Source organism: Tauraco erythrolophus, chromosome 27 (genome assembly GCF_009769465.1).
Source record: "Tauraco erythrolophus isolate bTauEry1 chromosome 27, bTauEry1.pri, whole genome shotgun sequence".
NCBI lineage: Eukaryota > Metazoa > Chordata > Aves > Musophagiformes > Musophagidae > Tauraco > Tauraco erythrolophus.
In genome coordinates, this window is record NC_141491.1 from 716,905 (window position 1) to 743,279 (window position 26,375).

Here is a 26,375-nt window from a genome sequence, read left to right on the forward strand (position 1 = left end):
GACAGGGAGATGGCGGCTTCGGCTGTCGGTATTTCACGGACACCAGTTGCGTTTTATTTTCATTCTGCCATGTGCCTCTTGGTGTCCAAACAGTTTCAGTTTATGTTCAGCTCCTCCTTCTCAGCTGCAAATGGTGCAGCTGTGTGGGATTCTGTGGACCTTACAGTGAATCCATGTTCCGGTCAGCTCCAGGGAAATGTTTTTTTTAAGTGGAAAACAAGCCAAGTCACTGTCTTCCAAGAGGTTATCGGCAGCGTTTAACCGGGCTCACCTTCTTCCTCGCTGTTTATATGGGAGAGGCGTGTTGACATGAAAAGTAAGGAATGTATTAGCAAATATTGATCAGCCCTGGGCAGCGGCAGTCGGGCGCTGCACGCGTACAGGCGTCTGCGGAGATTGTGGCATGTTAGTTGAAGCTTTCAGCGAGACACTTGTACTGCTGGGAGTCTGGGAAGGCTGGCGCTTCGGCGGGAGGCAAAATAAGAACATGGCATGATGGCCTTTGGAAAGGGAGGTGAGGGCAGGCAGCGTTTTCCCACAGAGCTCTGGCACTTGTGGTTCAAGCTTTGTTTAGGCTTTAAAATTCTTCTGTTCCAAGTCCCTTTCTCTGTTTTGCTTGTGGATGCTTTTGTGGGATTCAGCAATGCAAACAAGCCAGCCTGGCAGCTCCGCGCTGGGTCTGGGTCGCGGCCGTTGCCCGTCGCTGTGGCACTGGAGCGTGCCGTAACCCCGGCTGTCTGCTCGTGCCGAAAGAACAACTTCAGAAAAAACTTTGTAAGATCTAAAGCATAAGCACTGAGTTTGAGTTCTTTTTTTGATGATTGCTTGTGATTTGGGTACGGCAGGTCTTGAGAAAGAGTTTCAGCTTTCTGGGGGTACAGACACTTCCCGTGGTGCCCAGCGCCGGGTAGCTGCGGTGGCAGCAGGGGGACCGGGAGGCTCTGAGCAGCGGGAGCCGCTGTTGCTGGTGGGTGTGGGTCGTGCTCGGGGCGTCAGCGGTGGTGGTTGGGGTGGGCGAGGGTGGGAGGCTGGTCTCTGTGCTGCACAGAAGTGCACAGCTTGGCCTGCCCGGGGGCTGCGGGACCAGCAAATGGCAGATGCTGCTGTGCCAAAACCAGCGCCGCTTCCATCAGCTGGAAGCTGCCATCCGCCCGGCAGCTCCGAGCCCCGGTTCTGCCCTGGCCGTGGCATTTCCCTTTGGCATTCATTGCCCTTCGTGTCAAGCCCTTTTTTGCAACTTTTTTCTGCTTCTGTAGGAGAGTCCCTCTGACGCCTGAGACACTTGCCAGGACACTTGTCCTGTGCCATGGTTTAGATGTCTCAGCCAATTAAGTTCCCCTCAATGGGCACACTTGTCAGGTTGTAATTTGGAAATTTACTTTCCTTTCCATTGCACCCGCTGTGCCAGCAAGTCCGACCAGCTCCAGCCGTGTCGGTGGAGAAGCAGCGCTGCGGGGCTCTCTGCTGGTAACGGGCGCAGGTGGCCCGTGTCCCTCTGTCCTTCTGTCCCCCAACACCTGCAGTCCCCTCCCAACTGCTCTAACCTGGGGACAGCAGTGACCTTGGCACACGCCGTGCTGGGGCTCCGTGCGTGTGCTGGTCGGAGCTGGGACCTGCTGGTGGGACGGAAGGAGAGCTTCTCCGGGGGGGTGTGGAGGGAGGCACTCCTTCTCCGTGTTCCCGGTCCCTGGGGCTCCGGCAGTGTCAGTGGTGGCCTGGGGCTGTCCAGGGCAGCTCTTGTTTGCCCGGTGGTGCCTCTCCGGGGCCCTGTCCCGGCGTGCCCTCGCCTGGCACGGTGGCAGCGGCCCTGTGCACACACGGCCATGTTTAGAAGCGGAGACGGCTCGTCCTTGGCTGCGCTGGTTAGAAAACATTTTGTGTGTTCCTGCTGGTGTTCCGTGCGCGCTGGATGCCGGGAGCTCCCTCAGGTCTGGTCTGCGTTACAGGTTGCGCAGCCGGAGCTGAAGGCTGAGTGTTTTGGGGTTTTGGAAACCCGGTGAAATGCCTCGCGGATGCTGTGGCCTCGAGCCCAACCTGCGCTGCGTCAGCCCGGCTCCTTCCCAACAGGAGTTAAATCGAAACAGTCCAACCGAGCACTGGGATGCTTTTGTTTGTTAAACCATTGAGAAGTGTAGCAGAGCTGAAAGACACAGCAATGCCAGGAAGACCTCGGTCTGTTCAAGGGCAGGGTTTTCCATGTATTTTCTAATCATCTGCCAGGCAGCCTGTAAGGAGATGCTTGGTGGCAGCTCTGCAAGGCAGGAACACAAGCCTCTGCTCTGTTCTTCCGTCTCTGGCCAAGAAGATCACCGGAGCGATGCTACCGGGGCGATGCCGTGGGCTGCACGAGCGATGCCTCGAGGCTCGACCCTCCTCCTTGCTCCACTCTCCTGTGCCCCTGGATGAGGAGGCTTTGTTCAGAGCAGGACATGTGCGGGGCTGGGTGCTGGCCCTGCCGTGCCAGCAGCACTGGGGTGTCCCTGTGAAAGGGCTGCTCCCCGCACGGCTCCAGCCCTGCCAGCCCAGCCCTGCCCAGGCACAGGTTGTGCCTCCGGCCGGGGCTGCGGGCAGGACAGAAGTTCAGTTCCTTCTGCTGGTGGGTGGTGTGACAGGTCTGGCCGGGGTGGGGCCATCGTCAGCAGCGCCTGGGAGTTTCTGATTCGGAACAAAACCCCTCTGTTGGCTCCGGGAGCTGGAGCTGAAAGATCTGTCTCCAGCGCGACTCCTTTTTCCAGGCATTAAGGTCTTTTTCTGCCATTTCCTGAGATCCCGTAGCAGACGCTGGATGACGGACACATCCTGCTGCCAGAGGAATTCCCCGTTTCCTGCTCATCAGGAACTTCACACTTTGAGGCACAAAGCTGGGAGAAGTCAATAACACACGGGCTGTCCTGGAGCTCTGGCGGGTTTTATGGCGATGGCCGCTTGGAAAGCGGAGCAGAGTGATTTGGTTTCATTTTGCAATTTCTTGCCGGCGGGAGGTGCCAGCACAGAGCTGCTGCTCCCTTTTGTTATCTCTGTGAATGAGCAGGAGGCATCTCTGGTGAGGCACCCAAAGTGCTGCTCATGCCCAAAAACCGCGGCTGCTGTACGCGCCAGATTGGCACACCAGCGTGGCTGGGCAGCCTTTGCTGTAACTCGGGCTGGTTAACAGAGTTCAGCAGAGTTTAAAATCTGAATTTCCGCGTCTGATGTGGGCAACTGTGTCCTTTTAATCATTTGGCCTGCTGTCAGTTACAGTGAATCTGTCCTGCTCAAACTTCTTCATGTTTTCCACTCCCTTTTATCCGCTTGCGATCTGGGAGCAGCTCCAAGCCCTTCGCATCAGGCTGTCCTGTCCCAGGGCCTGGCCGCATCCTGCTGAGCGACAGAGCATCCCCCAGCAGAGCTGCTAACCCCTCCCTGAGCAGGGTGCCGCCGGCATCTAGTGGTGGTGTGGCGGGCACGGACCGGGTGGCACAGACGGGCACCGAGGCACGCCATGCTCACAGCCTCCTTGCCCCGCTCACCTTTGCACCCTGGCTCCGGATTAGTAACGGGCTATTTCTGGATCGCTCCTGTGAGTAATGGAATGAATTGTGCTGAGATTTTGGGTGGGGACGGTGCCTCTGCCTGCTGAGTCACCGCTCAGCATCATGCCAGGCTTGGGAGCTGCCGGGGCCCAGAGCCATCCGAGGTGAGGGTGGACACTGGAGGCCGTGGGAAGGAGCTCTGGGTGCGGTGACAGCTCTTGGTTTGGAGCATCTCTGGTTCCTCCTGCCCATCCCAGCCCAGCCCGGCTGCCTCTGCAGCAGGAGCCCGGGCAGCTGCTGCCCTCCTGCCAGGGTGGCGGCGGAGGGGAGGGCAGTGGCGCAGGGCTGGCTGCTGCACTCTGCTCCACCGCTCCGGTTGGGTTTGGTTTAGGTGCTGTGTCCAGCAGCTGGCACGGGTGGCTCCCGCTGTCTGCCCGGGGGCTGTTTGTCTCCCTGGGCATCTGCTCTTCCTTGTGCTGCAGTTGTGTCTCCGGCGCTGTGTGGGTCGATAGCGCCGCGTCCCACACCGCCTTTCTTCCTCTGTTCGTCTTTGAGATACGGAGTCACAAGGCAGCAAAGTCACGTTTTGCTCTGGACAACGGAATTTTCTAAGTAATAGATCTTTTTCTCCCATGAGCTCGCCTTTTCCTGTGCAGTGGAGATGATGGCTGGGGAGAGGATGAGCCTTTGGTCAGACGAGAAGGATGGTTTGCAATGGGGGTGATGTGTTTCTTGTGTCCCCAGGGACACAAAGTCCTGGAAAGCTTTCCCTCCTCGAGTGGGCCCAGCCTTTTATCTGGCTCCATAACACACGTGTTGTGTCTCCCTGGGATGAGCTCCTGGCCGGCTGCCCAGGTCTGGGGCCATGGACATCCCTGGGGCTGGTGACGTGCTGCGGGTGCGCAGGGAGCGGGTTGGGCTCTTTGGAGTGAAGCATCTGGGAAGCTGGGGATGGGAAAGAGATTTTTTGGGCCCGAGGTCGGGGAGGGATGCGATCCCACCACGGCTGATTTTCTTGTGCCTTGTTCCGACGCCAGGGCGGGCATTTCATGGCATCGTCCCGGGTGATTCCCAGGCTCGGCTCTAATCTCCTTTTGAAACTCAAGGGTGCGGAGGCAGTTCCACTTGCGGGACTGCGTCCTTTTCACTTGGGGCAGAAAGCAGTCTGCTTTGCTGCGGGGTTTCGGCTCTGTTTGCTGAGTGATGGCTGGCAGCGTCCCCCGCTGCCGGTGCCAGCGTCGGCTCTCTGCGGTTATGTGGCAAAGGCTCCTTTGTCAACCAGGCTGGGACGGGGCCAGCCCGACGCTGGGTGCCAGGCGCACAGGACCGAGAGCTCGGCTTGGTGCGTTCCTGCTGCTGATCAGATTATTCAGGACCTGGGGAGCATGCCTGGGTGAAACTGGAGCACAGTTTCTACCCTGAAGAATTTATAATCTGAAATAAAACCAGTGGGTGTGGGCAACTCCGAGGTCATCAGAAAAGCCGTTTTCCTGGAGTGGTGGCACAGTGAGAAATCCCGGCATGGTGTGGGAGGGGTTGGGTGGCCAGGGCGAGAGCCGAGCTGCCCGGCGGGGTGGGTAGGGCAGAGCCGTTCGTCGTCTTGCATGAGGTCCTGCGCGCAGCCACCAGCACCCACTGGGATGCCAGTGCAACAGTTCTCTTGGCTGTGGCTGCCGTGATTGATGGAAAGGGTTCCACTGGGGCTGGTTGTTGCAGTGCCCGTGAGCCGGTGCCCGTGCGGGAGCTGGAGATGTGCACGGCGGGGGCCAGGAGGGCCCCTGTCCTGGCAGTCAGCAGCTGCTCATGCTGGGGTGTGCCAAGGTGCCCGTGTCTGGTACCCTCCCAGGCAGTTGTGCGAGAGACTTTGGGGTGTGGATGGGGGCCGGAGGGGCTGGGAGCATGGGCTGCCCGCGGCTGCTGTGTCCTGCTCACCTGCGCCTGTCCCTGCAGCGATGGCGGCCATCAGGAAGAAGCTGGTGATCGTGGGAGACGGTGCCTGCGGGAAGACGTGTCTGCTGATCGTGTTCAGCAAGGACCAGTTCCCCGAGGTCTACGTACCGACCGTGTTCGAGAACTACATTGCTGACATAGAGGTAGATGGGAAGCAGGTAAGGACCGTTGCGGGGTGCCGGAGCTGTTCCCATCCCCACAGTGCCAGCGCTGGCAGTGCCACCACCCAGTGCTGGCTCTGCGTGGCTCAGGGGAGCCCCATGGCTCCTGTGTTTTTGGGTCACCCTGAACCTGCCCCAGTTTGAGGAAGGCCGAAGCAATAAGTGAGGAAGATGAGCCTGCTGGCTCCTGAGCCGCATCGCTCTCCCCTGCCAGGTGGAGCTGGCCCTGTGGGACACGGCGGGACAGGAGGACTACGACAGGCTGCGGCCCCTCTCGTACCCGGACACAGACGTTATCCTCATGTGCTTCTCTATCGACAGCCCGGACAGCCTCGGTAGGCATCAGAGAGCGAGGGGGCACCTGGGGCTCCTGCGGGTCTGGGTGCTGCTGCTAAACCCCTGGGCTCTGGAATCCCCCGCGCTGCCCCTCTGGGGATGCCAGTCCCTGCCCTCTGTCTCCTGGCTCTGTGTGCGCTCCAGGAAAATCCTGGGAACTTGTTGGCTTGGTGGAGAAGGTGGGAGAGGAGGATGCAGCGGGGAGAGCTCTCCCCTTCCTATGGGAAAAGCCCAGCGCCGGTTCCCGCGTCTGCGAGGAGGCCGGGGGGGAGCAGCCCCTCGGCTCAGGGGGGTCCGTGTGTGCCCGTTGCAGAGAACATCCCCGAGAAGTGGACCCCGGAGGTGAAGCACTTCTGCCCCAACGTGCCCATCATCCTGGTGGGGAACAAGAAGGACCTGCGGAACGATGAGCACACGCGGCGCGAGCTGGCGAAGATGAAGCAGGTTGGGGGCACCCCCAGGTGCCGCTGCACCCACCTTCCCCGTGCTGCCACGCCGGATCCTGGCGCTAGGGGCTGGGTGCCCCCGGGGCAGTCACTGTGCTCTTGCTGCTGTTTTCTGGTGATGCTTCCAAACCCTCTGTCTGTGCTTTCTAGGAGCCGGTGAAGCCAGAGGAGGGGAGGGACATGGCCAACAGGATCAACGCCTTCGGCTACCTGGAGTGCTCGGCCAAGACGAAGGAGGGTGTGCGAGAGGTCTTCGAGATGGCCACCCGCGCCGGCCTGCAGGTCCGCAAGAACAAGAAGCGCAGGGGCTGCCCGCTGCTGTGAGCAGCCCGGTGGGCAGCTGCCCGCACCGGTGCTTGGCTGCCCTGTGCCACGTGGGGAGGGAGCACTGGCAGGCGGCCGGAGCGGGACCTCGTGAGTGTGGAACCTGCCCCGGACCCCCTGCACGAGAGGTGCCACCCGAGCCCAGGGCACGTCCCTGTGAGGCTCTGGTGCCTTGAGCCCCCGCTGCTCTCCGCGGGCAGGGGGTTTGCGTAGCTCCCCGTGTTGCCCTGTGTTGTACTCATCTCCCTGGTTCGCCTCTCCCGTGGGGATTGCCGTGGTGTTCGCTCTCTCTGCCCTGCTCCGGGCAGGTGCTGCAGAAGCAGGAGGTGCTGTTGGCTGCTGCCCACAGCTCCTGCATGGGGTCTGCTGTGCCCTGGGGGCACAGTGCCTGCTCCCCTCGCCCACGCGGGCAGCGCACACCAGCGTTTTGTACAGACGTGCCCGGGGCAGCATTCAGCCCCGTCTGTGTGCGGAGCCGCGCTGCACCGGGGCAGCGCCTCTGCCCGTAATGCCTTTGAGCTGCCTCGGGCACGGACTTGGCACCTGTAAATTGAAGTGCGTAATCGGGAGAATAAATGCAAACTGGTATTTTAGTAATTGTAACTCTGCTCGCGTGGCGTCCGTCTGGCTGTCCTTCGTGCCCCTGCACTGGGCCAGGGCCACGTGCCACGGGGTGGGGGCTTGCTCTGCCCCCAGCCCCTCCTGCTTCAGCCACTGGTGCAGGCTCAGGGCTCGTCACCGTGTGCTTGGGTGAGAGCCAGGGAGCAGCTTCCGTGGGAAGGGCGGGCGGGAGTTCCCCACCCATGCCAGTCCCTGGTGTGATGGGCACTGCTGGAGCCATCCCTGCTCTGTAACGGTCCTGGAGCAGGTCAGGGTGGGGGGCAGTGACCCTGTCCCTGCTCTGGCGGCCCCAGCTGTGGTGGCAGGGCCCGGGACTTGGCATCAATACACTGATTTTTTTCTCTAAATGTTTATTCCAGGGAAAAAAAGTGAAGCGTGCCAGCTCTCTGGCCAGGTGCCTGGCAGGGCAGCCCAGCCGCCCTGTGCCCAGCCGGGTCCCTGCCTGCTGCCTGCGCCCCGGTCACCCACTGCGGCAGCACCCAGTGATGCTCTTTGGAGGCTGGATCGTGCTTAAGCCATTCATTGCACAGTGAGACCAGTCACGGAGAACTGGCTTTACTCGGCCGTGTCAAGTTGAAACGGAGAGCGGTCCCGATCCGGTGCTCGTGTGGTCCCACTCTGCGAGGGGGTGTCTGCCCCGGCTGCCTCGCAGTCTGTGCTGGGGCTCTTGGCTGGCAGCGAGGGCCGGCAGGACCCCCATGCCCAGCAGGACCCCCGTGCCCAGCAGGCTCAGCCCCATCTCCACGGGGTGCACGGCGCGCTGCGCCCCCCGGGAGCGGGCCAGGGAGAGCAGGCGGCTGCTGCGGGCCAGGGGCAGGCGGTGGGTGCTGGAGCTCCACGGGGCTTCTCCTCCTTTCCCGGGCGGGTTTCCAGCAGAGCTGGCCTCTGACTCGGGAAGGGACGGGCACCCCTGAGCGAGAGCCGCTCCTGAGCCCCGTCACGCTGCAGGAGAAGCCTCCAGTGCCGCCGCACGCACCCACACCCCGGATGAGCCCCAGCCATGCTGCTGCCCCAGGGTGCTGGTGTGGCACGGCCAGCTGTGCCCCTCAGCACCCTGCTCCTGCCAGGACCCCGCTGGCAGTGCCCGGCGCTGCTCACCTGCTTGCTAATTGCCGAGGTGCAGCGTGCGGAGGTTGGCGGCGAGGTCATCTGCTGCCGGGCTCTCCTCCTCGTAGGGGTAGCCCGTGCAGCCGCCCTCCTCCTTGCAGTACCTGAGGAACCTGCGGGCACGGGGCGAGGGGAGCGTGGGTGGGAGGTGGCACTGGCCCCGCTGCCTCCACGGCGCTGGGCACTGTCCGCAGGTGGCAGGGAGGGGCAGGAGCAGCCGAGCAAGGCTCACCTCTGCCAGTGGTGGTCCTTGCTGAGCACGGCCGGGTTCCCCACCACGATCAGCAGAGCCTTGGCCCTGGTGATGGCCACATTGAACCTCTGAAAACAGACGGAGAGTGAGAGCTTCACCCTATGGCAGCACCTCGTGTGCCCCTCCCTGGCACGGCACCGAGCACCCGGAGCAGCTTTGCCTGCGTGCGGGGCACCGGAGGGGAGCAGGGGGTGCCGAGGGAGGTGGGTCTGTGCAGGGCGGTGCAGAACCTTGGGGTTCTTGAGGAAGCCCAGCTTGAAGGTCTCGTCGAGCTGGAGGTAGTCGCCGCAGCTGCGCACGGTGGAGATGAGGATGACGCGCCGCTCCTGGCCCTGGAACTCCTCCACGGAGCCCACCTGGGGTGGGCGCAGCAGGTGAGGGGCTGGGGCTGGTGGGGCTCCCTCCACCCGCGGTGGGGTGGGCTCCCATCCCCTCTGCGCCCAGGCCCGTACCTTCAGCAGACTGATGTCCGGTAGCGCCCGCAGGACGGGGTCCAGGGAGGTGATGGCTTTCCGGATCTTTTCCACCTGGGGGAGGCACACAGCACAGTCTGGCCACCATGGAGCTGTGTCCACGTGCCAGCCGCGGGGCTGCCCCATCGGTCCTGGGGCCCCCTATCCCCTGCAGGGTCTCTGCCCATCCCCTGCCTGCAGAGCTGTGCCCCTCACCTGCTTCCTGTAGGGAGAGATGATGCCAACCTCCTTGGGTGAGACGGTGGGGCAGCCCCCCTTGCCCCGGCTCTGCAGCAGCTTCTTGAGGTAGTGGACCAGCACCTCTATCTCAGACGTGTTGAAGAACGAGGGGCTCTTGGCCTCTCGGCGATCTTCCCCGCAGACCCCGTGGAAGATGATGGGGAAGCCCTGGGAGAGGAGAGCATTGGGCTCTGCTCCACCTGCCCTGCGGCTCGGGGCTCCCCCCCGGCCCCCTCCCAGCTTCCCACCCCCCCCTCACTTTTTTGGGAAGCTCATCCCAGGCGCAATACAGACTCCGGACATCGAGCTCGTCGCTCTCGCAGGCCTTCAGCTCGCTGTCGTAGAAGAGCTCGTTGGGGATCCTGAGGATGGCCTCGTGGGACCTGGCAGAGGCAGTGCCTGGGGTGGGTGCCATGCATCCAGCACCCTCCCGGGTACCGTGCATCCCGCACAGCGGGTGCGCTCCCATCTCCCGCACCAGCTGGGAGGCCAAGGGCCACCGAGGTGACGAGGCTCTGGGGAGCTGGAGCCCAGCGTGCAGGCATCAGTCCTGCACCCACCGAGCTGCATGCCGCAGAGCAGCCCCATCCCTGCCCGTGCCCATGCCCGTGCCTGTGCCCGTGCCCATGCCGGCCCCAGCCCCACCTGTAGTTCCAGAGCAGTTTGGTGACGAACTGTGGGTCGTATCCTCCACTCGACTTCTTGTACAGGGGGTTGTCCAGCATCAGCCTCTCCAGCAGCGACGTCCCTGCGCCCAGCAGGACCCCATGGCTCCCCGCAAGGTCGCCCAGCCCCTGGGCGCCCGCAGCGCTCCCACCCCTTTCCCCACTCACCCAAGCCGTGCTCGATGGCCAGTGGTGACCGCAGGATGGGGCCCAGCTGCTGGGGGTCTCCTGCCAGCACCAGCTGCCCGCCATTGGGGTTGGTCTCCTGGTCCATGGTGCTCAGCAGCCCTGGGTGGAGGGAGGGCTCAGTGGGGAACGGGGGGTTCCCCGCGCCATGGAGAGACGCTGGTCCCCACGACAGCAGCCGGGCACCACTCACCTGCGATGGCGACCGCGCTCTCCGGCTCTACTGCCTGGCCGCACTCATCGATGAAGACGTGGGAGAAAAACCCTGGAGGGAAGTTGGCTGACGCCAGCCTGGGAGAGAGGTGGAGTGAGGCTGCCTCAGCATCCCTGCCCTGGCTGGCCGTCCTTCCTGCCCTCGCCCTCGTCCTCCTGCAGATGAGGGGTCCCCCCCACTGCCCACCCTCCTCCACACCCTCTCCCCACGGCACCCCAGCGGGGCTGCCCTCACAGCCTTGTTGCAAGGCAGCCCCCGGGTCCACCCGCCGTGGGTGGTGGGGACACCCCTGGTCCTCCCACCTTCCCGCTGTCACCAGCGTGGTGATGAGGATCCGGTAGCGCCCCAGGTGCTCCTTGCTCGGGTACACGTAGCAGCTCTGCTCATCGTCCCAGTTGCAGCAGGGCTGAAACACGAGCGTTCAGTGGGATCTCGCTCTCCCTGGGGGCTGCCAGCCCAAATGTGCCGTGGGTGCTGGGATGGAGGGGCAGGGACCTACCCTGATGTCAGCAGGCACCTCCTGGTAGCTCCTGGAGCTGGCGATGAGCCTGTAGATGTTCCGGGGGGGGATGTCCTTGATGAGGCGCTGGCACAGCAGGTCTGCGGCGCTGTTGGAAGGGGCGCAGGCCAAGATACGGGCATCCTTGCAGCATGTCCATACCTAGGTAGGAGGAGAGGGCGACAATACTGAGCCCCATGGGCCAGGGTGGGCAGTGGTGCCTGGGGCTGGATCCGGGTGCAGGCTGCTCACCTGCTTGATGGCTTCCACAAGGGTGACCGTCTTGCCAGTCCCGGGGGGGCCGAAGACGAGGTATGGGGCTGGCCTGGACATCCCCGTCACGATATGTGTCACGGCTCTGCGCTGCTCCTCGTTCGCCTGCAGCCTGCGGTCGAACCACCTGCGGGAGCAGTGGCTGAGCGGGCCGGGTCCCCGTCCCTGTCCCCTCCCGCCCCGTAGGCTCCGGGACTCACCGGGGCTGGAAGGTGCCTGCAAAGAGGGACTTGTGGCAGGAGGCAGAGGGGAAGAGGAGGCTGGACAAGCCGCGCTGCATGGCCAGGGCTGCAGCCCGGTGCTGGACCTGCAGCGGCAGCCGGCTGAAGGTGAAGGTCACGTCGAACTTCAGGTTGTTCACAAACTTTTTCTGCAGCCTGGGAAGAAGCAATGTGAGCAGGGCACAGGGATGCTCCCCCATGCCCTCCCCGGCCCTTTCCAGCCCACGCCCAGCCTTCGGCATGTCCAAGCCAGGGGGACACCACTCACTTGGAGGAGAAGCCCAGCCTGACCTTCTCCAGCTCCACGCTGTGCACGTAGCCCTTGTACTGGACGAGCGGGGAGTGGTCCCGCTCGCTGCTTAGGTTGGCGAAGAGGTGGTCCCCCCTCAGCACGGATGGGCGGTTCTCGGACACGCCGGGCACCTGTGCCGAAGGGCTGGTGGGATACTGGGCACCCTGGAAGCCCTGGCACCCCTCCCGCTCCCCCGGCTCCTCCTACGCACATCAAGGACCAGCAGCGCCCCGTCCTGCACCATGGGCACGTCCTGCATGTCGTAGCGCCGGATGTCCACCTCCATCTGGATCTCCTCCAGGTGCAGCAGCAGCTGGAACTTCTCCTGGTAGTTCTCAGGCTGCAGAGGGGCCTCCAGCAGTGACCTGCGGGCAGCAGGGACATCACCGTGCCCAGGGGACACCGTGGCCAAGGGGCAGCAGGTGGGAGGAGCAGGGCTGGGGAGCATTGCCCCCACCCTTTGGCACTCACTGCATGGCAGACCAGCTGGAGCTGGCGCTGGCGTTGGGTCCGATCAGGATCGTGTCCTTGAGGCTCTTTGGGTACTGGTAGGTGTCCAGAGGGATTTCCTTCTCCAGTTCGTTTTTCAGGGAGCTGGGCAGAGGGGACAGCAGTGCTGCAGGCACTGCAGGGCTGGGCTCACCCTGGGCTGCAGCCACCCGTGGCCCCAGCGAGCCAGCTGTCCCCAGCCCTGCCATCGCCGGGGGATGATGCACTGTCCCGGGGTGCTGGACAGATGGCTCCCAAGGAGCTGAGCCTTTTCCCTGCCGGAGAACAGGCTGGGACCCTCCACGCAGGATGGCAGCAGGTGACCCCGCCACGTACCTGTCGGGGGGGATGCCGTCCTCGGTGATGACGGTGACAGGGCGCTGGAGACTGGCCTGGTAAGGCTGGAAGGGCGCCAAGGGCCCCAGGTCCTTGGCCAGCTGGCTCTCGGCGACGGCAGCAACGTAGCGGCCGATGCTGAAGGGCTTGTCCAGCTCTTTGGTGAACTCGAAGACCACCACGGCGCGGAAGAACCCATTGCAGGTGGTCAGGCACCGCACCTGCACGGGGTACGTGCCGCCTGCGAGGCAAAGAGGTGAGAGCTGGGTGCTGCATTGCCTCCGGCTGGGCGGGATGCGGGGCAGGGGCCGGGGCCCTACCTGGGTGCAGCAGCAGGGACTGGCCCTGCGTCGCCCCTTGCTCGTCGGTGAAGGAGAGCTCTCGCGACTGCTGGCGCGTCCGGCACCGCTGCAGCGTCACAGCCTCCGCCCCGCGGTTCCGCACCAGGATGGTGACGGTCCGGGGCTTGCCAGGCACCACTGGGAAGCGGATGTGCCCGTTCCCCTGGTCGTGCTCCGAGACGATCTCCACCCCGTGCTTCCCGCTGATGAACTCAGCCCTGTGGGAAGGGAGAGTTGGGCTTTGCCAGCTGGGGTGGGGGTCCCCAGGGCTGTGCCAGGGCAGGCATGGGCAGGGTGCTGCTGGTCATTACCACTTCTTAGCACGGCTCTGGGGCACTTGCCGACTCGCGCTGGGCTGCTGCCCTGAGGCAGACGTGGATGCCAACGCCTGTGCGTTCGTTCTGGGTCTCCGGTACTGGTCTGCCACCACCACGCGCCTCTTCTCCTGTGAGGAGCAGCCAGCATCAGTGTGGCCCCAGGGTCCCGCTGGGGGCCAGGGGCTCCCGTGGAGCCAGTCCCAGTGGGCATGGGAGCCGCTGCGCTGTCCCAGCCCGGGGCCTCCCTCACCTTCTTGAAGTGCACCGACTCCCTGTGCACCTGGGCCCGGTGGGTGACCCTCAGCGCGTACAGGACGCAGGAGAAGTTGGGCATTTTTGTATCAGTCCTGCACAGAGAAGAGAGGGAGGTTGCTGCATGGGACAGAGCACAGCTGGGCAGCTGAGAGGAGGCGAGAGGGAACGGAGGGTGAAGTGGGGCACTGAGGCTGAGGTGAGGGGCACACTGGTGACTCCCCTCTGCACTGGGAAGGGGAGAAGGACTGGGGCTTTTCACTGGCCCAAGCAAATCTTAGGTCCCTGCAGGATGCTCCAGCAACTCCATGCTGTGGAATGGCTGCTACAGCTGTGCCATGGCATCGCTGTCTGGCCATGCAGTCCCTGTCCCTGCCAGCACACAGACAGCAGCAGAAAAGGGACGTGCCCCTGTCCCCAGATCCTTCAGGGGCTGAGCCAGTGCAGATGTGGGCTCCTCCAAGCCATGGCCACTGTGCTCCCAGCAGCGATGTCTCCCCAGGCACCTTCTCCCGCAGCCCATGGTGGGCTGAACCCTGGCTTTGCCAATGATTAACAGCGGTGACATTGCACAGGGTCCAGTGTGACCGGTGTCATTGGGGTGAGGCGGGGAGCACGGCAGGCCGAAGGTGTCCAAGGCTGTGCCCAGGCGGCTGCCAGGGGGTCCCTGCAGCCAGGGAACATCTCAGCAGGGCTGTGGTGAGATGGAGGGGCTCGGGGGCATGCGTGGCTGGTGTCCAGAGAGGCAGCTCTGCCTCTTGCTGCATCCGCAGCCCAGCGGGACACGGGCTGGCCCAGCAACGCTGCTCTGTTTTCTCCATGCCTGGAGAGAGCAGAACCCCAGTTTAACTGGTCCAGGTGGTCCCTGCCGCTTGGAAAGCACACACTCTCCATCCCACCCTGGCAGGTGATGAAGGAGAGCCCCAAAGACCCCCTGCCTGCTCCCCAGCGCTACCCGCACACCTGGCTCCTGGCCGCAATTGGCTTGACACCCCACATGAAGCCCCAGAGATGCTGGCCAGGAACCAGTGGTGCTGGCCAGGGACCAGTTGTGCTGGCCAGGGACCAGCGGTGCCAGCCGGGGGAATGGATGGTGCTGGCCGGGGACTGTCCCAGGCGACGCTGCCCGGGTCTGGCCGAGGGCTCTCACCTGCCCCGAAACTCCTGGCTGTAGATGCTCCGCAGCGTGTCCCGCCGGCTCTCCTGCTCGCGGCCCGTGTCCCGCAGGAACTGCACGAACTGATCCCCGCACCGCCGGGCCTCCACCACGCTGAACCGCGGCATGGCTGAACCGAGCCGAGCCGTGCCAAGCTGTGCCAAGCTGTGCCGAGCTGTGCCAAGCCGTGCCGTGCCGAGCCGTGCCGAGCCGTGCCGTGCCGGGCTGAGGTGTGGCGGGCTGTGCTGGGCTGGGCTGGACGGGACGGGGCTGGGCTGAGGCTGGTCCCGCAGCGAGAAACGAAAGCGAAAGGGGCCCTGTGCGCTGCGGGCCCGCCCGCCCGGGGCTGGGGGGGCGGTGGTGGGCGGCTCCTGCCGGCGGCTCTGGCCCTGCAGCCCCGTAGCATCGCCCCGGGCCGGGTTAGGGGAGAGCTTCGTCCGGGGTCCCGCGCCCCACGGAGGGTCCCGGCTGCGGGGTCCTCACGGTCGTGGGAATTGCCCTGGCTGCGTGCGGGGGGGCCGGGCTGGGGGCTGGCCCAGCCCGGGACCCGGGACCCGAGGGGTGTGCACCCCCCTCGCAGGGCTAGAAGTGAGGGATGTGCGCCCAGACCAGGCTGCGGTTGCAGGGCTAGGGGCAGCTGAGCATCAAGGATCTGGGCTAGTTGGTCACCCCCAGGCCTGCAGCCCTGGCACTGGTTGCCCCCCATGGCAATGCTGCCGTCCGGGCGGGAGAGGTGCCCAGGTGTGTTGCATCGCTGCACCCAATGATGAGGGGCAAGAGCTCACACGTTGCTCTGCAGATAGGGCAGCAGCAGCACTAAGGGCTGGTTTCTACGTTTGTCTCTGCTGCTTCTTTCCTGTGCTTGCACCCTCTGCCCTGCCTGGTGAGGATGGTGATCCCTGGCCTGCTTCCATAAAGTGGCTCAAGACCCTGGGACCGCTCATGGGGCTGCTTTTTGCCTTGGCTGTGGCCCAGGGATGTTGGGGTAAGTCTGCTGTTTTCCTCATCTTGGCTTGGATGGCTTTTCCTCTGGCCCGAGCACTGCTGATGACCTGCGACTGTCTGGAGGTGGTTGATAACTGTGAGGGTGTAGGGCCCCTCATGAGTTGTGGAAGAGCTCTGAGGCTTGGGAGATGGAGGTGTTGCCTTCGGAGAAGTTGGTTTTAAGTCCTTCTGTCATGTACTGCAGGCAGAACCGTGGAGCTTTAAGCTTTGATCTTGCAAGCAGATAGGAAAGCTCGTGCCATGGGGGCAGCTGGGCTGCTGTCCCAGCTGGCAGGGACGCACCCTGCAGCACTGGGCTGGGACAGCTTTGCCCTCCCTGGCTCAGCCAAGCTGCAGTGCCCACTCCCTGATCTGTCTGGGGTCAGGCTTTGACTTCTGTACACTTTAACAGAGCCAGCCCAGGACACACATTGCTCTGGAGCTGGCCTCAGCCTGCTGAAACCCCTGGTCTCCAGCAGACAATAGCTGGTGGCTTTAAGGATTAGAATGCCTCTGGGCATGTGTTACCCTGGGCTGGCACTTGCTTAGTCCCCAGTGGCAGTGAGTCACGCCAAGGGTTGTTTTTCCAAGAAGGGATAGGTGGGAAGGGATTGGGACTGGGACTGGGGTAGCTGAGCCGCAGCAGAGAAGGCGAGCGGGGGAGAAGGCGAGGAGGCAGGCAGGGAATGAGTCGGCCGAAAGGATAATTGGCTAAAGGTTTGGAGGACAGAGAGATAGAAACGGTCTGAAGGCTGGAACAACTGGCAGGGAACTACTTGCAAGGAGTAAGGAATCCAAGCGGGAAAAGACCGTAGCCTTGAGGCAGATAACAGCCCGGCTGTGTGCACAGCCTTATCTCGGGCCCTGCTTCAGCTCCGCATTCTTGGGATGGCGGCGTGCTTGTCTGGATGGGACCACAGCCACGGCACCTCAGGAGCTCCCCCACTGAGCCTCCTGTCCCGCTGGGTGCGGCGGGGGGCGGGGGGGGGGGGAGGACACCCTCTCCCCAAACACCCGCGGGCAGACGCGCTGTCCTTGAGCCGCTGGGCACACAAACCCTCCGAGGTCGCCCCGCTCGTCGGGCGCACCCCGCGCACGATGCACCAGTAGCTTCACTGGGCGAGCGGAAGAGGCTTCCTCAGAAGCAGAAGTGAGATGACGAAAGAACAGACACGAACGGTGTGAAAACAGACTGGTGTATTTCCGTGATTCTGTTGGATACAGCGGGTGCCTGTAGGATGAACGGTCTCAACAGCAAATACAAGTATATTTTATTTAGACAAAACTTCTCCCAAAGGATAGACACGCTCGTTTTGTGGGATTACTGTGCAAAACCTGAAGTGTGACGCACAGGCAGCCCCATCCCTATCTTCCCAACCCCTTTCTTTGTCTATTTAAAAACAGAAAGACACAATCCAGTTTAAAAACCAGAACCTGCAAGGCGGCCCAGTGATAACCAAGTGCAAAAAAAAAGCAAAGTGAGTTCTCCAAAGGGGATTAATTTTGCAGGGAATTCGTGTTCCGAGTTCTGACTGAGAAAGGCATACGCACCTCTTCAACTTCCCCTAAGAGAAGCCGGCAGGACTGCTGGTTTTGATTTTACAGAAAAGCAAAGTAACATTGAGCAGGCATTTAGAGAGCAAGGAAGAGATGAATTCCAAAATCCCCTCTAAGGATGACAAGAAACTGGCCACAATTGAGACAAATTGGAAAGGTTTTTTTCTCTCACTTTGGTGCAAGTTTATTTATTTTGTACAATATCCATCCATACACCTGTGATACAAATTCTATGAACCTGCCACAAAGCATTAAAGCACAACATACCTATTATTCTGTAGACATTTGCATTTTTAATCACCATCCAGCCTACACAGATCAGCGGTGATCCAACACAGGAACTCGTAGTTTTGTAAAAATGCAGATGTCTGACAACCGTACATACATGAGGGAGGGGAGAGCAAAAATGTTCACTTTTAGGGAACATGGCTCAAATCTTCAGATTAAAAAAAGAAACAACAATAGTACAACCCTGGAAGAGCTGGCTGCGTGGGGATTTCTGTAAAGGATCTTGTAAACTCATTTTATATAGCAAAATCTAAGCCTGCAGGCTTCTTGCTTTGTGGAGGTCAGCAATAAGGATACACGAGGACTGACTGTCTTTTGCATTTATTACATCTTGCAGCAAAATGCCTTGAGCTGTTGGCAGATTTGACAAACTTGCTGGAGTACCTGGGCTGCTGTATACAGGTGAAGGGAACGCTCTGCACCCTCAGCTGTATTTATAGTAGGGCTTTTCCAGCTAGGAAGTTTTCCAACCAGTACAATCAGTGATTAAAAACAACTACACTTCTGACCCATGAATGTGGCTGAATTGAAACGAGCTATCAGTAAACGCAGTCACAACAGGAGGTTTACGCGCGGGGAACACGAGACACAAAGACACGCTATTTGTTCCACAGTTCTGAGGCTAGAAAACCTGATAGCTTTGAAAGCCCTAGAAAAACGCTGCACTGGTTTCGAAACCATCTACTTGGCATAGGACCACGCTTGGTTTTGCACACAAACGTTCCGTGACTCTCCCTATCCCCGCGTTAAGCGTTCTGCATCTCTTTGCCAATCTTGTAGCTGAGGATTTTGTTCCAGTCGATCTTGGTGCGGGTGACGGGCAGCTGCCGGCGTAAGGCTTTGAAAGTGGTGTCGGACATAGTCTGGTAGTTCTCGCTGATGGCTGTCTGCAAGGGCAAGGCAACTCACTTATGGCAGCAGTAAGACACTCTGAGAAAGCGTGACTCAAAGCCACACACCCCTCTCTACAAGGCGGAGGCACGCTGTTAACTAAACAAATAGAGCAGGCTGCAGTGTGTGTGCAAGGAAAAGGGTTCTGCAAAGCTCCCCTGTGAACGCAGCAGCGTCTCCTTAGGTGTTTCACTGACTCCTCTGTGGCCAGTCTCCCTGCACGCAGGCTGGGACAATGTGAAAAGCTGTCACACACATCAGCTCTTCAGTATTTTTAACTGTCACAGAGGAAGACACTTAGACTCACCCAGTCCCCTTCCATGCTTGTTCCAGGCATCATCTGTAACCCTTTAAAACAACTATACAGCAAACCTGGCTATTAATTACACACAGCTTTACAACTATATTCTTTAAACAAACACCACTGCTCTCTTCTCTAAGTAATTCTTACAGTCAATACCAGATTCATCCAGAAATTGAATTAGAGGTCAATTTTCCATGTTTCCATTAACTGCAAATGGAGACTGATATGATTCCATCATATTTATTTAACAACCACTGATCTTACCTGGTACTCGTTCTCTGCATTTTCTATTATCTTAATAAATTCCTTAGCTGTCTGGACATCGCTCTACAAAGGGGAAAAATAAAATTTTTGTAAGTGTAAGAGCAACTTACAAAAGCTACACAATAGATTTCTTCTCAAATGATAGGCTGAGTATAGATGAAGCAGGTAACACCAGCAGCTTCTGCCTCCCGTTTGTAGCTGGGTCCCTTTCTCTCAGTATGGATGTCTCCGCCAGGCTCAAGGCAGAGGTATGTATTGGCTAGAGCCTGTGCTCCAAACTGGAACAGGACTGCACCCTACTGAGCGAAAGGGAAGTAGACCTTCATGGTATAGATTAGGGATTTGGTGACTGTTGCTCCCTCTGCTGTGCTACAGGACTTACTCTTTTCCCTTAGTTCTGTTCCCTTCCCTTGCATGTAGACCAAAAAGCATATTCTGCCCTCTTAACCGAAACTCGTAAGACAACGTTTCCAACAGAGACTGCACTTTCTAACAACATCCAAGCAATTGAGAGTCTGGGTTTCCCATGTAACTCTAAACACTACAACTGCCCTGACTAGGCACCCTAAAACAACGTCACCTTCAAGTCAAGAGAACGTAGTCACAGAATTGTATGCTTCATGAGAGGTTTGAGGAATGTGATAGCTGCTTCATCATCAAAAGAGATCTTTTAGCATACTTACTGAAACCTGTACAGAGTCCTGGATATCTTTATGACTAACCAGCTGAACATTGCCATCTTCGTAATAATGAACCTGAACAAAGAGACCAAATGCAGGTTATCATTAACACCCATTTTGTAATCCCTACAGCCCCCAAATGCTACCAGAATGGCACAACAGCATTGTTGTGCCAGTCTTCTCTGCTTACGTGGAGACTAAAAGCAGGATGGATTTTCTAAAAGGTTTCATTCTTTGTCAAGACTGTTCAAGATTATGTTAATGCAGTAAACGCCTAGAGTTGAAATAAGAGCAATTATAAAAGAATTCATGGTATAGGTTTTAGCCCTACAAAGCGAAGCAGACTGGGAGGCATAGAGGGTAATGCTGTACAATAAACCACAGGCAGACTGTAGACAACGTCTGAAACACTAGTTTTAAGAATTAATTTCCTGAATTCTACAGTTTAATAGCATTTTGGCTTGAGGAGGACATCTCAGCTGTATTTCAGCGTCTCATTCTCAGTCGAATGCATTAGTGTAAGAGAAGCACAATGCAGCTTCTCCTGGTATTGCCAGAAAAAGTAACTCACCTGGATCTTGAGCACTGCAGCCACTTGAGCTGTCGGTGGTGTGATGGTAAACTTCCACTCTGATCTCCAACGACCGTTCCTAAAAACAGTTAAAGCATGAAAACTGTGTTTCCAAAAAGCTCTAGCAACAAAAAGAACCACATTAACAAGAGCAAGTCGTTTCTGCTGTCACCTTATGACCAATATTACAGTTCCTTACATGGCACTGAATTAAATTTCTGAAGCACAGCTGAATACAGTGCAGCTTCAGTACAGACTAGCCCCAGCGTACTTGTGCTCTGCAACATGTGTGGGGGCATCCATCTAACTCTGCTAACACCTTTCTCTCTGGGTAAGTCATTGAGCCACTGATGGCTTTAGGGAAATGCCAAGGGGGCTGCAAGGAAAACAGACTACAGAATGAGAAGCAGAACTTCCCGGGAAGTCCAAGACTACTTGCCCTTGAGACTGTGTCAGAAGACAAAGAGGAAGGGTTTGTCTGAGGACTAGTAAAGGAAGAAAATACACTATGTTGAAATAGTCTTACCAGAAGTTTTTGGGCTGGAACTGGTGGCTCTCAATACAGGCAATAATTGTCTGCTGCCCATCTATAGATTTACCATAAACCTGTATTTAGAAAAAGAGTTAAAAAGGTCCAAGAGCTAAGGAAAGCCATTCTCAATTTCTGTTCTTGGCAGCATCAGGAAGGCTCGCTACTGTTGTATCTCACTGGGAACATGTACCACTAATCATGTTGTCCAACACCTCCACTTGCACATATGTGCAAATAATGCCTCTTTTTTTATTAACTGCAGGTGTTGAGGTGCTTGGCAGTCGTGACTATGAAAAATAACGTCTAAAACATCTTTAGCTCTGTGTGCATACCAAGCTATTTGCCTCCTCTTTGGAAATTGTTATTCCAAAGTTACCAAAACCACTAGTGAAGATGGAGAATTCAAACAGCACTGCCCAGCACAAAGTCCACTCAAGGTACTGACTGACATGGAGCAATGAGCTTTCAGCGAAACAAGATGGATACTCAACAGTACAGAAGCCATTGGGGTAATGATCTTTCACGTAAGCTCTCAGTGCACTGTCACAGGCATCTCTCCATTGTTTTAAAGCTGACTCGGTGTCCTCAGGCTGGGGGTCACTGGCTTCTTTCCTTAAATGGTCAAACTTAAAAGAAAGTTTGTTTCTTGGGTCTAAAAATCTGCCATTGCCCAGATCACCATGTTCTGTGATGAGGACCTGTAAAAGAAGTCGAAATTAAGATACACTTCTGCTGTAAGTGTGTTGGTTTGCGTTTCTCCCTGACTGTCTGAACACGTATCCATGTTCCGACAGATTCTTTCATTGAGTTATATATTACATAAAGAAACAAGGATTTTCAGTAATAATTTCCACTAAGAGAGTTGTAGTGAGGCTGAGTACTCTTTCTCTTGTCAAAGCTATTTCTATGGACACACCTCTGGAGAACACCTGCCTCCCACGAACATATCTGGGACACCAGAAACACCAGGTCAGTCCTTGGTTCAGAGAGCAGAACAGACGGCCAGGCCAGCTTTCTGTCTTCTGTAGGACTTGCTTCTTGTTCTCAAAAAAACAACTGTTTTGCTGTCATGGACTGTGTAGTATTAGATTGGTACAATCAACCAGACAGTATGTTTTTTAGGGTAACTGGGAATGGATTAAAAATGCAGAAAATGGGGAAAAAAACCCCAAAACTATTAAGTGTCTACTACCGATTGTCAGTAGGAACTGTAAGCACGTGGCAACATAAGGAGCTGTAAGTGGGCTTTAAATACACTGTAATCTTTCATCGTTCATACTCCAAGTAGAATTCAGCACGGAGGAACGATGAATTAGAGTTACTGGGCAGTATCAGACAATACTTTGAGAGAACATTTCACCTATGTGCCTTCTGTAAGAGCAAAAGTTTGGTAATATCATGGTGTGTAGGGGAAGGAGGAGAGGTGGTAACTCATGAGTAGAATGAAACTAGTCCAGATCTTTATGAAACATGTTTATTGTTTTTGCACAGTGCAGTAATATAAACCTCAAGTGCAAAAAGTTTTCTCTTACCTGATCATCATAGCCTTCTATCTTCACCGGAGTGAACTGATCCATGTTGTACTGTGCAAACGCACTGTTCAGAATTAAAGGAACAGGAACTTTAGCTGTACATGCACATTTATTTTACACGTGGTGTGATTTATATTACAGAAAATTTCAACTCAATTTGGCAAATAGTGCACGTGAGCACTCGTAAAGGATTTTTCAATACCTTTTATTGATGACAGCTGTAAAAACCCAGGTCTAAAGCCAGATTTATTTAGTGATGACCAGGAAAGCACAGAGTTCAAAAGTAGAACAGCAAGCAGCCTGGGGGAATATGAGCAAGCCAAGGCAAACAGGAACACCTCAGCTACAATTTAGACAGCAGCAAGGTAAACAAAGGAGTAGACTAATATTTACGACAATTTTCTCATGTAAAGACCTGCTGACTGACATGTCACCTCGCTTGAAGCACAATTTTAGCATAAAAAAGCTTGTAGGCATAGCCTTTAAGCACCTTCTGATGAGCCTGTGCAGGTAAACAAGATATTTTCAAGTTTGATTGGTGTTTTTTTTTTTGAGGGCAGTTCTTTTTCTGAACTTTGGCTAAGGATTACTCAGTGTTTCAGGCTTCACTTGCTTTACATGTCACGCTTCAACAAGATCAGACATTTTTGCTGCTGCAGAGTTAAACTTTTTGGCAGAGTGCCTTCCTGTCAGTTTTGTATGGACTCTACAGCACAAATTCCAATTTGGAGGGATAAGGAGTTACAGAAGATTGCTCTCAATACAACAAATGCTGGCTTTGTGGCAGAATGATGGCTGTAAGAAAGCGGATGCATCTCTGACAGCGATGTGACTTTGTCTGAAATATTAGTACTTACTGTGCTGCTCCTTCCCTGAGAAGATTGTCATTGTTAAGCAATAACCGGACATCTGGAGAAGAGAGAGTTCAGGTTGGTTATTGCATTTTTTTGGATCAAATGTTTCTTTTTATGCATTCCAATTTCAACTGCGTAAATGCAACCATTAAAATGATTAAATTACTTAATTAAGCACATGTAGTCACAGAAGGACAGCATGCTTTTCCCTCACCACTTCTTAACCTTAAAAGCAGCACATTGTGGCACAGACTTAGACTCCTGTAATGGATGAAACGTGAAGAAAACATCACTGATGGTTTTTCCTTATTTACTTACCATTGAATACTTCATTAAATTCTCCAGGGGGTGCATGAGTGATGAATTTTGCAGCTATACGCACCTACAATAAGGCAGAAAAGTAATCGAACTAAAGACAGAAGATAATTTACTGAAATAAATTACTTATTTCATACATACTGCAACCTACACTGAAGCAATTCACCAAAAAACCTAACTCTGCCCATGATAGGAAGTGCCAGATTTAGGGAGAAATCTAGGCACACATTGCCAAAACGGAAATAGTCAGTCTCCTAAGACCAGATTTTTTTCAGTGTAACTGAGCAGAATTCCAAATGTACTCAGGAAGAAGTGCAAACTTCACGTGGGCACCTGCAAAAATGTGAACTGTTCAACCTGCACAGTACTAACCTATTCAAAGAATAGGAATGCTGGCTGGCCACTCTTCTTGGTGACATCCCTGAACAATGAAATCTGTAAGTTGTGTAATTGATACAGTACAGAACGTCAAACCATTTGATCCTCATTTGTGATTTTAGATAAGGTTGGTAAGAACACAACAATCCTAAGAACGCAGCTCTGTCTGAAAATGTTCACTATTTAAAGAACTGTATTTAGGACACGCTGCTGCCATAATCTTGTTAGATGTCACTACCAGGAACTTGGGTGGTGATGAAGATGACCCAGCAGTAATTAAGAAGGCCACTGCTGCTTTACATCCTCTGTGGACTTCGCTGAGAGGCAGCCCTACGTGGCTGAGCAACGTGTGAAACCACACCGTGTGCTGTTCTAGGAAAGAGCAAGTGTGAGCACCAGCACAGCGCTGCGCTGAAGCGCCTACAGATACCAACCACGGAGCCTCTCAGTGGGAGGACTGCACTAGAATGTATCCTGCAAATCAGCTCTCCAGATGAACAGATTCCCTTTTATAAAAGTGCCTCAACAGATGGAAAAACAAGACCCCTAAAAAGCTGTAAAATTTAGTATTTGATGAATTTATGCCAAAATTTGTGGCTGCAGAATTGCACTGTACGTGGAACCCTGATAAAAGGGACCGGTGTTTTAACAGGTTGACTTTTAGACCGATGGATTCGCACAAAAAGATCCTTGTGGAAGAAAACCAAATTATTACAGGAGGGATTTTTAGTTGCTGCTGCACCACCAAAGCTGGCAAAATGGCAGCAGAACCAACTTCAGCAGACACGGGGTACATCGCAGCAGACCCTAAACTGAAATGAGTCGCTTAGCTTACCCAAAACGTGCCTATAGAGAACAAAGAAGTGAGGCTTTGGTGCTCTACTGATTTTTTTTCGTTTCTTTGCTGTGTTTTAAAGCGCTGGTAAACTCAGACTTAAAAAAGGAAACATATAAAAGCTCTAGACCTATCTGCATGGTTATAAAGTGGACACTGCAGTAAATCTTTGCTGCGTGTTTCTTTTTCAGATCCTCCCTTACGATCAGCCTTTTCTACCCGTGATAAGCATGGAGCTACTTTGAATTAACCCTAGGTTGCCCAAGCCAGCATGTGAAGCAGAACGCAGGCTCCGATTTCAAGCGAAATCCCATCTACTCCATCAAATAGAGGACTTGGCCACATGCGGTTCTGAGGGGCCTCTTCCTGAAGGAGAAGTCTTCCCTGCAAGTGCTTGGAAAGAACTGGAGACTTCAGGTGAAGGCGGTGGGAGGGGGAGAAAAACACCCAGTGACTTCCTGCAACAGTGACTCCCATTCCCAGACTCGGTGTAGCCTAGGTGTAAGCCTACAAACAGGAGTCCAGCTCTGCTTCCAGCTCTTTAAAGACTTGCTAGGTTCCCACGGGCAATTTGCTTCACTTGCTTCGCTCTCAGACCTGCGCCACCACAAGCCCCACCAAGCCTCAGTTTTGGTTTAATTTTCACGTCGGATGCGACGCTGACTTCGATTTTGGCAGTCCAAATGAAACTCAGCCAAGTGACATCAGGTAAAATACTGTGCGTACCACTGGATGGATTTCAGTAATGTCCTAAACACCGTATGAATTCTGTAGTGGAATACTCATTCCACACAGTGCTCCTGCCATCTAAAATATTAACTAAATGACAAATTCTCTTACAGCTCTATCTGCTTGTTTCACAGCAAATGTCACTGATGAAGCTGATGCTGGCAGCCGAAGGGAGAAAGGAAAGCAGGCTCCAAACTCCAGGATCCCTGAAGATCTACGTAATGCCCCACTTCGGAATGTTAGAGAACAAAGCAAAAAGCTACGTGTAATATTTTTTATGACGTAAGGAGGAATCGCAGTGGATTTTTAACTACTCTTTGCAGATAACGAGTGTCTATAGACTCGCAGAACAGGCGACCTGCTCATTTGTTACACGAAACTCAGTGCTGCTTGTAAAATTGTCATTTTTTCCACATCCCCACGCAATTTCCCCAAATAAATATTGCTGTTTGCTCCTGCTTAGTCCCTTCCAGCACGATCTGTAGGATCTACAGCAACGCTGCTGCCAGCAGCCGGGCTGAGCCCCCAGCTTTGTTGACTTGGGAAAAAAAAAAAAAGCCGGAGAGCAGAAAATATATTCCCACGCGCAGAGACGCGCCGAGGCCCCTCGGCTGCACCGGGCAGGAAGGAAACCGGAACGCGAAGCGCTGCGCTGACCCCCGGGCGGCCGGGCCGGGCCGATCCCCGGGCAGCGGCCCGCCAGGCCTCCGGCACCGGCGGAGCTCCCCGCCGCCCCCCGCCCGCTGCCGTCCCGCCAGGGGGGGCCCCCCGGTACCTTCTCCTCATCCGACACCCGCTCCTCGAAGTCGGCCATTTTGGCAGCGCCAGGCCCGGCCCAGCCCCGCGCGGAGCATGCCGGGAGAGGCGGGCTGGGCCGGAAGCGCGGCCAGCGCCATGTTGGCTACGGGCAGGCGCCGCGCGGCGGCCATGGCAGGAGCGGGCAGGTGTGCCCGGGACGGGACGGGGAGCGCCGCGCTGCAGCGGACGAGGGCGACGGCGACGCGGGGCCCTTCCC

General features: G+C 56.6%; 3 protein-coding genes across 6 annotated transcripts; 1 reads left to right on the forward strand and 2 right to left on the reverse strand.

The window, feature by feature from the left end:
* The first annotated feature begins 309 nt into the window (after positions 1-309).
* Positions 310-6,729, forward strand: RHOC (ras homolog family member C). Of its 4 annotated transcripts, none has more exons than XM_086627418.1 (5): positions 310-316; positions 5,463-5,620; positions 5,838-5,958; positions 6,273-6,403; positions 6,556-6,729. In XM_086627418.1, the coding sequence occupies exons 1-5, from the start codon at positions 310-312 to the stop codon at positions 6,727-6,729; spliced, it is 591 nt and encodes a 196-aa protein (XP_086483544.1). The 4 variants fall into 4 exon arrangements, with proteins under 4 accessions (XP_086483544.1, XP_086483543.1, XP_086483545.1 ...); XM_086627417.1 differs by lacking the exon at positions 310-316 and adding an exon at positions 493-514; XM_086627419.1 differs by lacking the exon at positions 310-316 and having other exon boundaries at positions 5,465-5,593; positions 5,871-5,958.
* Positions 6,730-8,453: 1,724 nt separating this feature from the next.
* On the reverse strand, positions 8,454-14,771 carry MOV10 (Mov10 RNA helicase). The gene is made up of 21 exons (XM_086627227.1): positions 14,638-14,771; positions 13,486-13,582; positions 13,230-13,363; positions 12,898-13,136; positions 12,578-12,818; positions 12,224-12,346; positions 11,964-12,117; positions 11,729-11,883; positions 11,440-11,616; positions 11,219-11,366; positions 10,967-11,128; positions 10,770-10,873; positions 10,447-10,544; positions 10,236-10,355; positions 10,048-10,150; positions 9,662-9,785; positions 9,379-9,570; positions 9,163-9,237; positions 8,941-9,066; positions 8,690-8,778; positions 8,454-8,570 (listed from the first exon to the last, which is right to left on the reverse strand). The coding sequence occupies exons 1-21, from the start codon at positions 14,769-14,771 to the stop codon at positions 8,456-8,458; spliced, it is 2,910 nt and encodes a 969-aa protein (XP_086483353.1). The 3' UTR covers positions 8,454-8,455.
* A 2,577-nt stretch (positions 14,772-17,348) lies between these two features.
* Positions 17,349-26,188, reverse strand: CAPZA1 (capping actin protein of muscle Z-line subunit alpha 1). Its single transcript, XM_086627320.1, has 10 exons — positions 26,136-26,188; positions 23,419-23,482; positions 23,104-23,155; positions 22,247-22,310; positions 21,206-21,412; positions 20,709-20,788; positions 20,183-20,261; positions 19,615-19,686; positions 18,932-18,994; positions 17,349-18,359 (listed from the first exon to the last, which is right to left on the reverse strand). Exons 1-10 carry the CDS (start codon positions 26,172-26,174, stop codon positions 18,219-18,221), a joined length of 861 nt encoding a protein of 286 aa, XP_086483446.1. The 5' UTR covers positions 26,175-26,188; the 3' UTR covers positions 17,349-18,218.
* Positions 26,189-26,375: the final 187 nt, after the last annotated feature.

Bases quoted from the DNA above. Each gene is read 5' to 3' on its own strand.
- CAPZA1 (XM_086627320.1), bottom strand. From the start codon at position 26,174: ATGGCCGACTTCGAGGAGCGGGTGTCGGATGAGGAGAAG. The intron at 23,483-26,135 runs GTACCGGGGGGC...GCCTTATTGTAG, and splicing joins GGGTGTCGGATGAGGAGAAG to GTGCGTATAGCTGCAAAATT. The intron at 20,789-21,205 runs GTTGAGTATCCA...TTCTAAATACAG, and splicing joins ACCCCAATGGCTTCTGTACT to GTTTATGGTAAATCTATAGA.
- RHOC (XM_086627417.1), top strand. From the start codon at position 493: ATGATGGCCTTTGGAAAGGGAG. The intron at 5,621-5,837 runs GTAAGGACCGTT...CTCCCCTGCCAG, and splicing joins TAGAGGTAGATGGGAAGCAG to GTGGAGCTGGCCCTGTGGGA. The intron at 6,404-6,555 runs GTTGGGGGCACC...TGTGCTTTCTAG, and splicing joins AGCTGGCGAAGATGAAGCAG to GAGCCGGTGAAGCCAGAGGA.
- MOV10 (XM_086627227.1), bottom strand. From the start codon at position 14,771: ATGCCGCGGTTCAGCGTGGTGGAGGCCCGGCGGTGCGGGGATCAGTTC. The intron at 13,364-13,485 runs GTGAGGGAGGCC...TGCTCCTCACAG, and splicing joins AGTCGGTGCACTTCAAGAAG to GAGAAGAGGCGCGTGGTGGT. The intron at 12,347-12,577 runs GTACGTGGCGGG...CCCTCTGCCCAG, and splicing joins GACGGCATCCCCCCCGACAG to CTCCCTGAAAAACGAACTGG.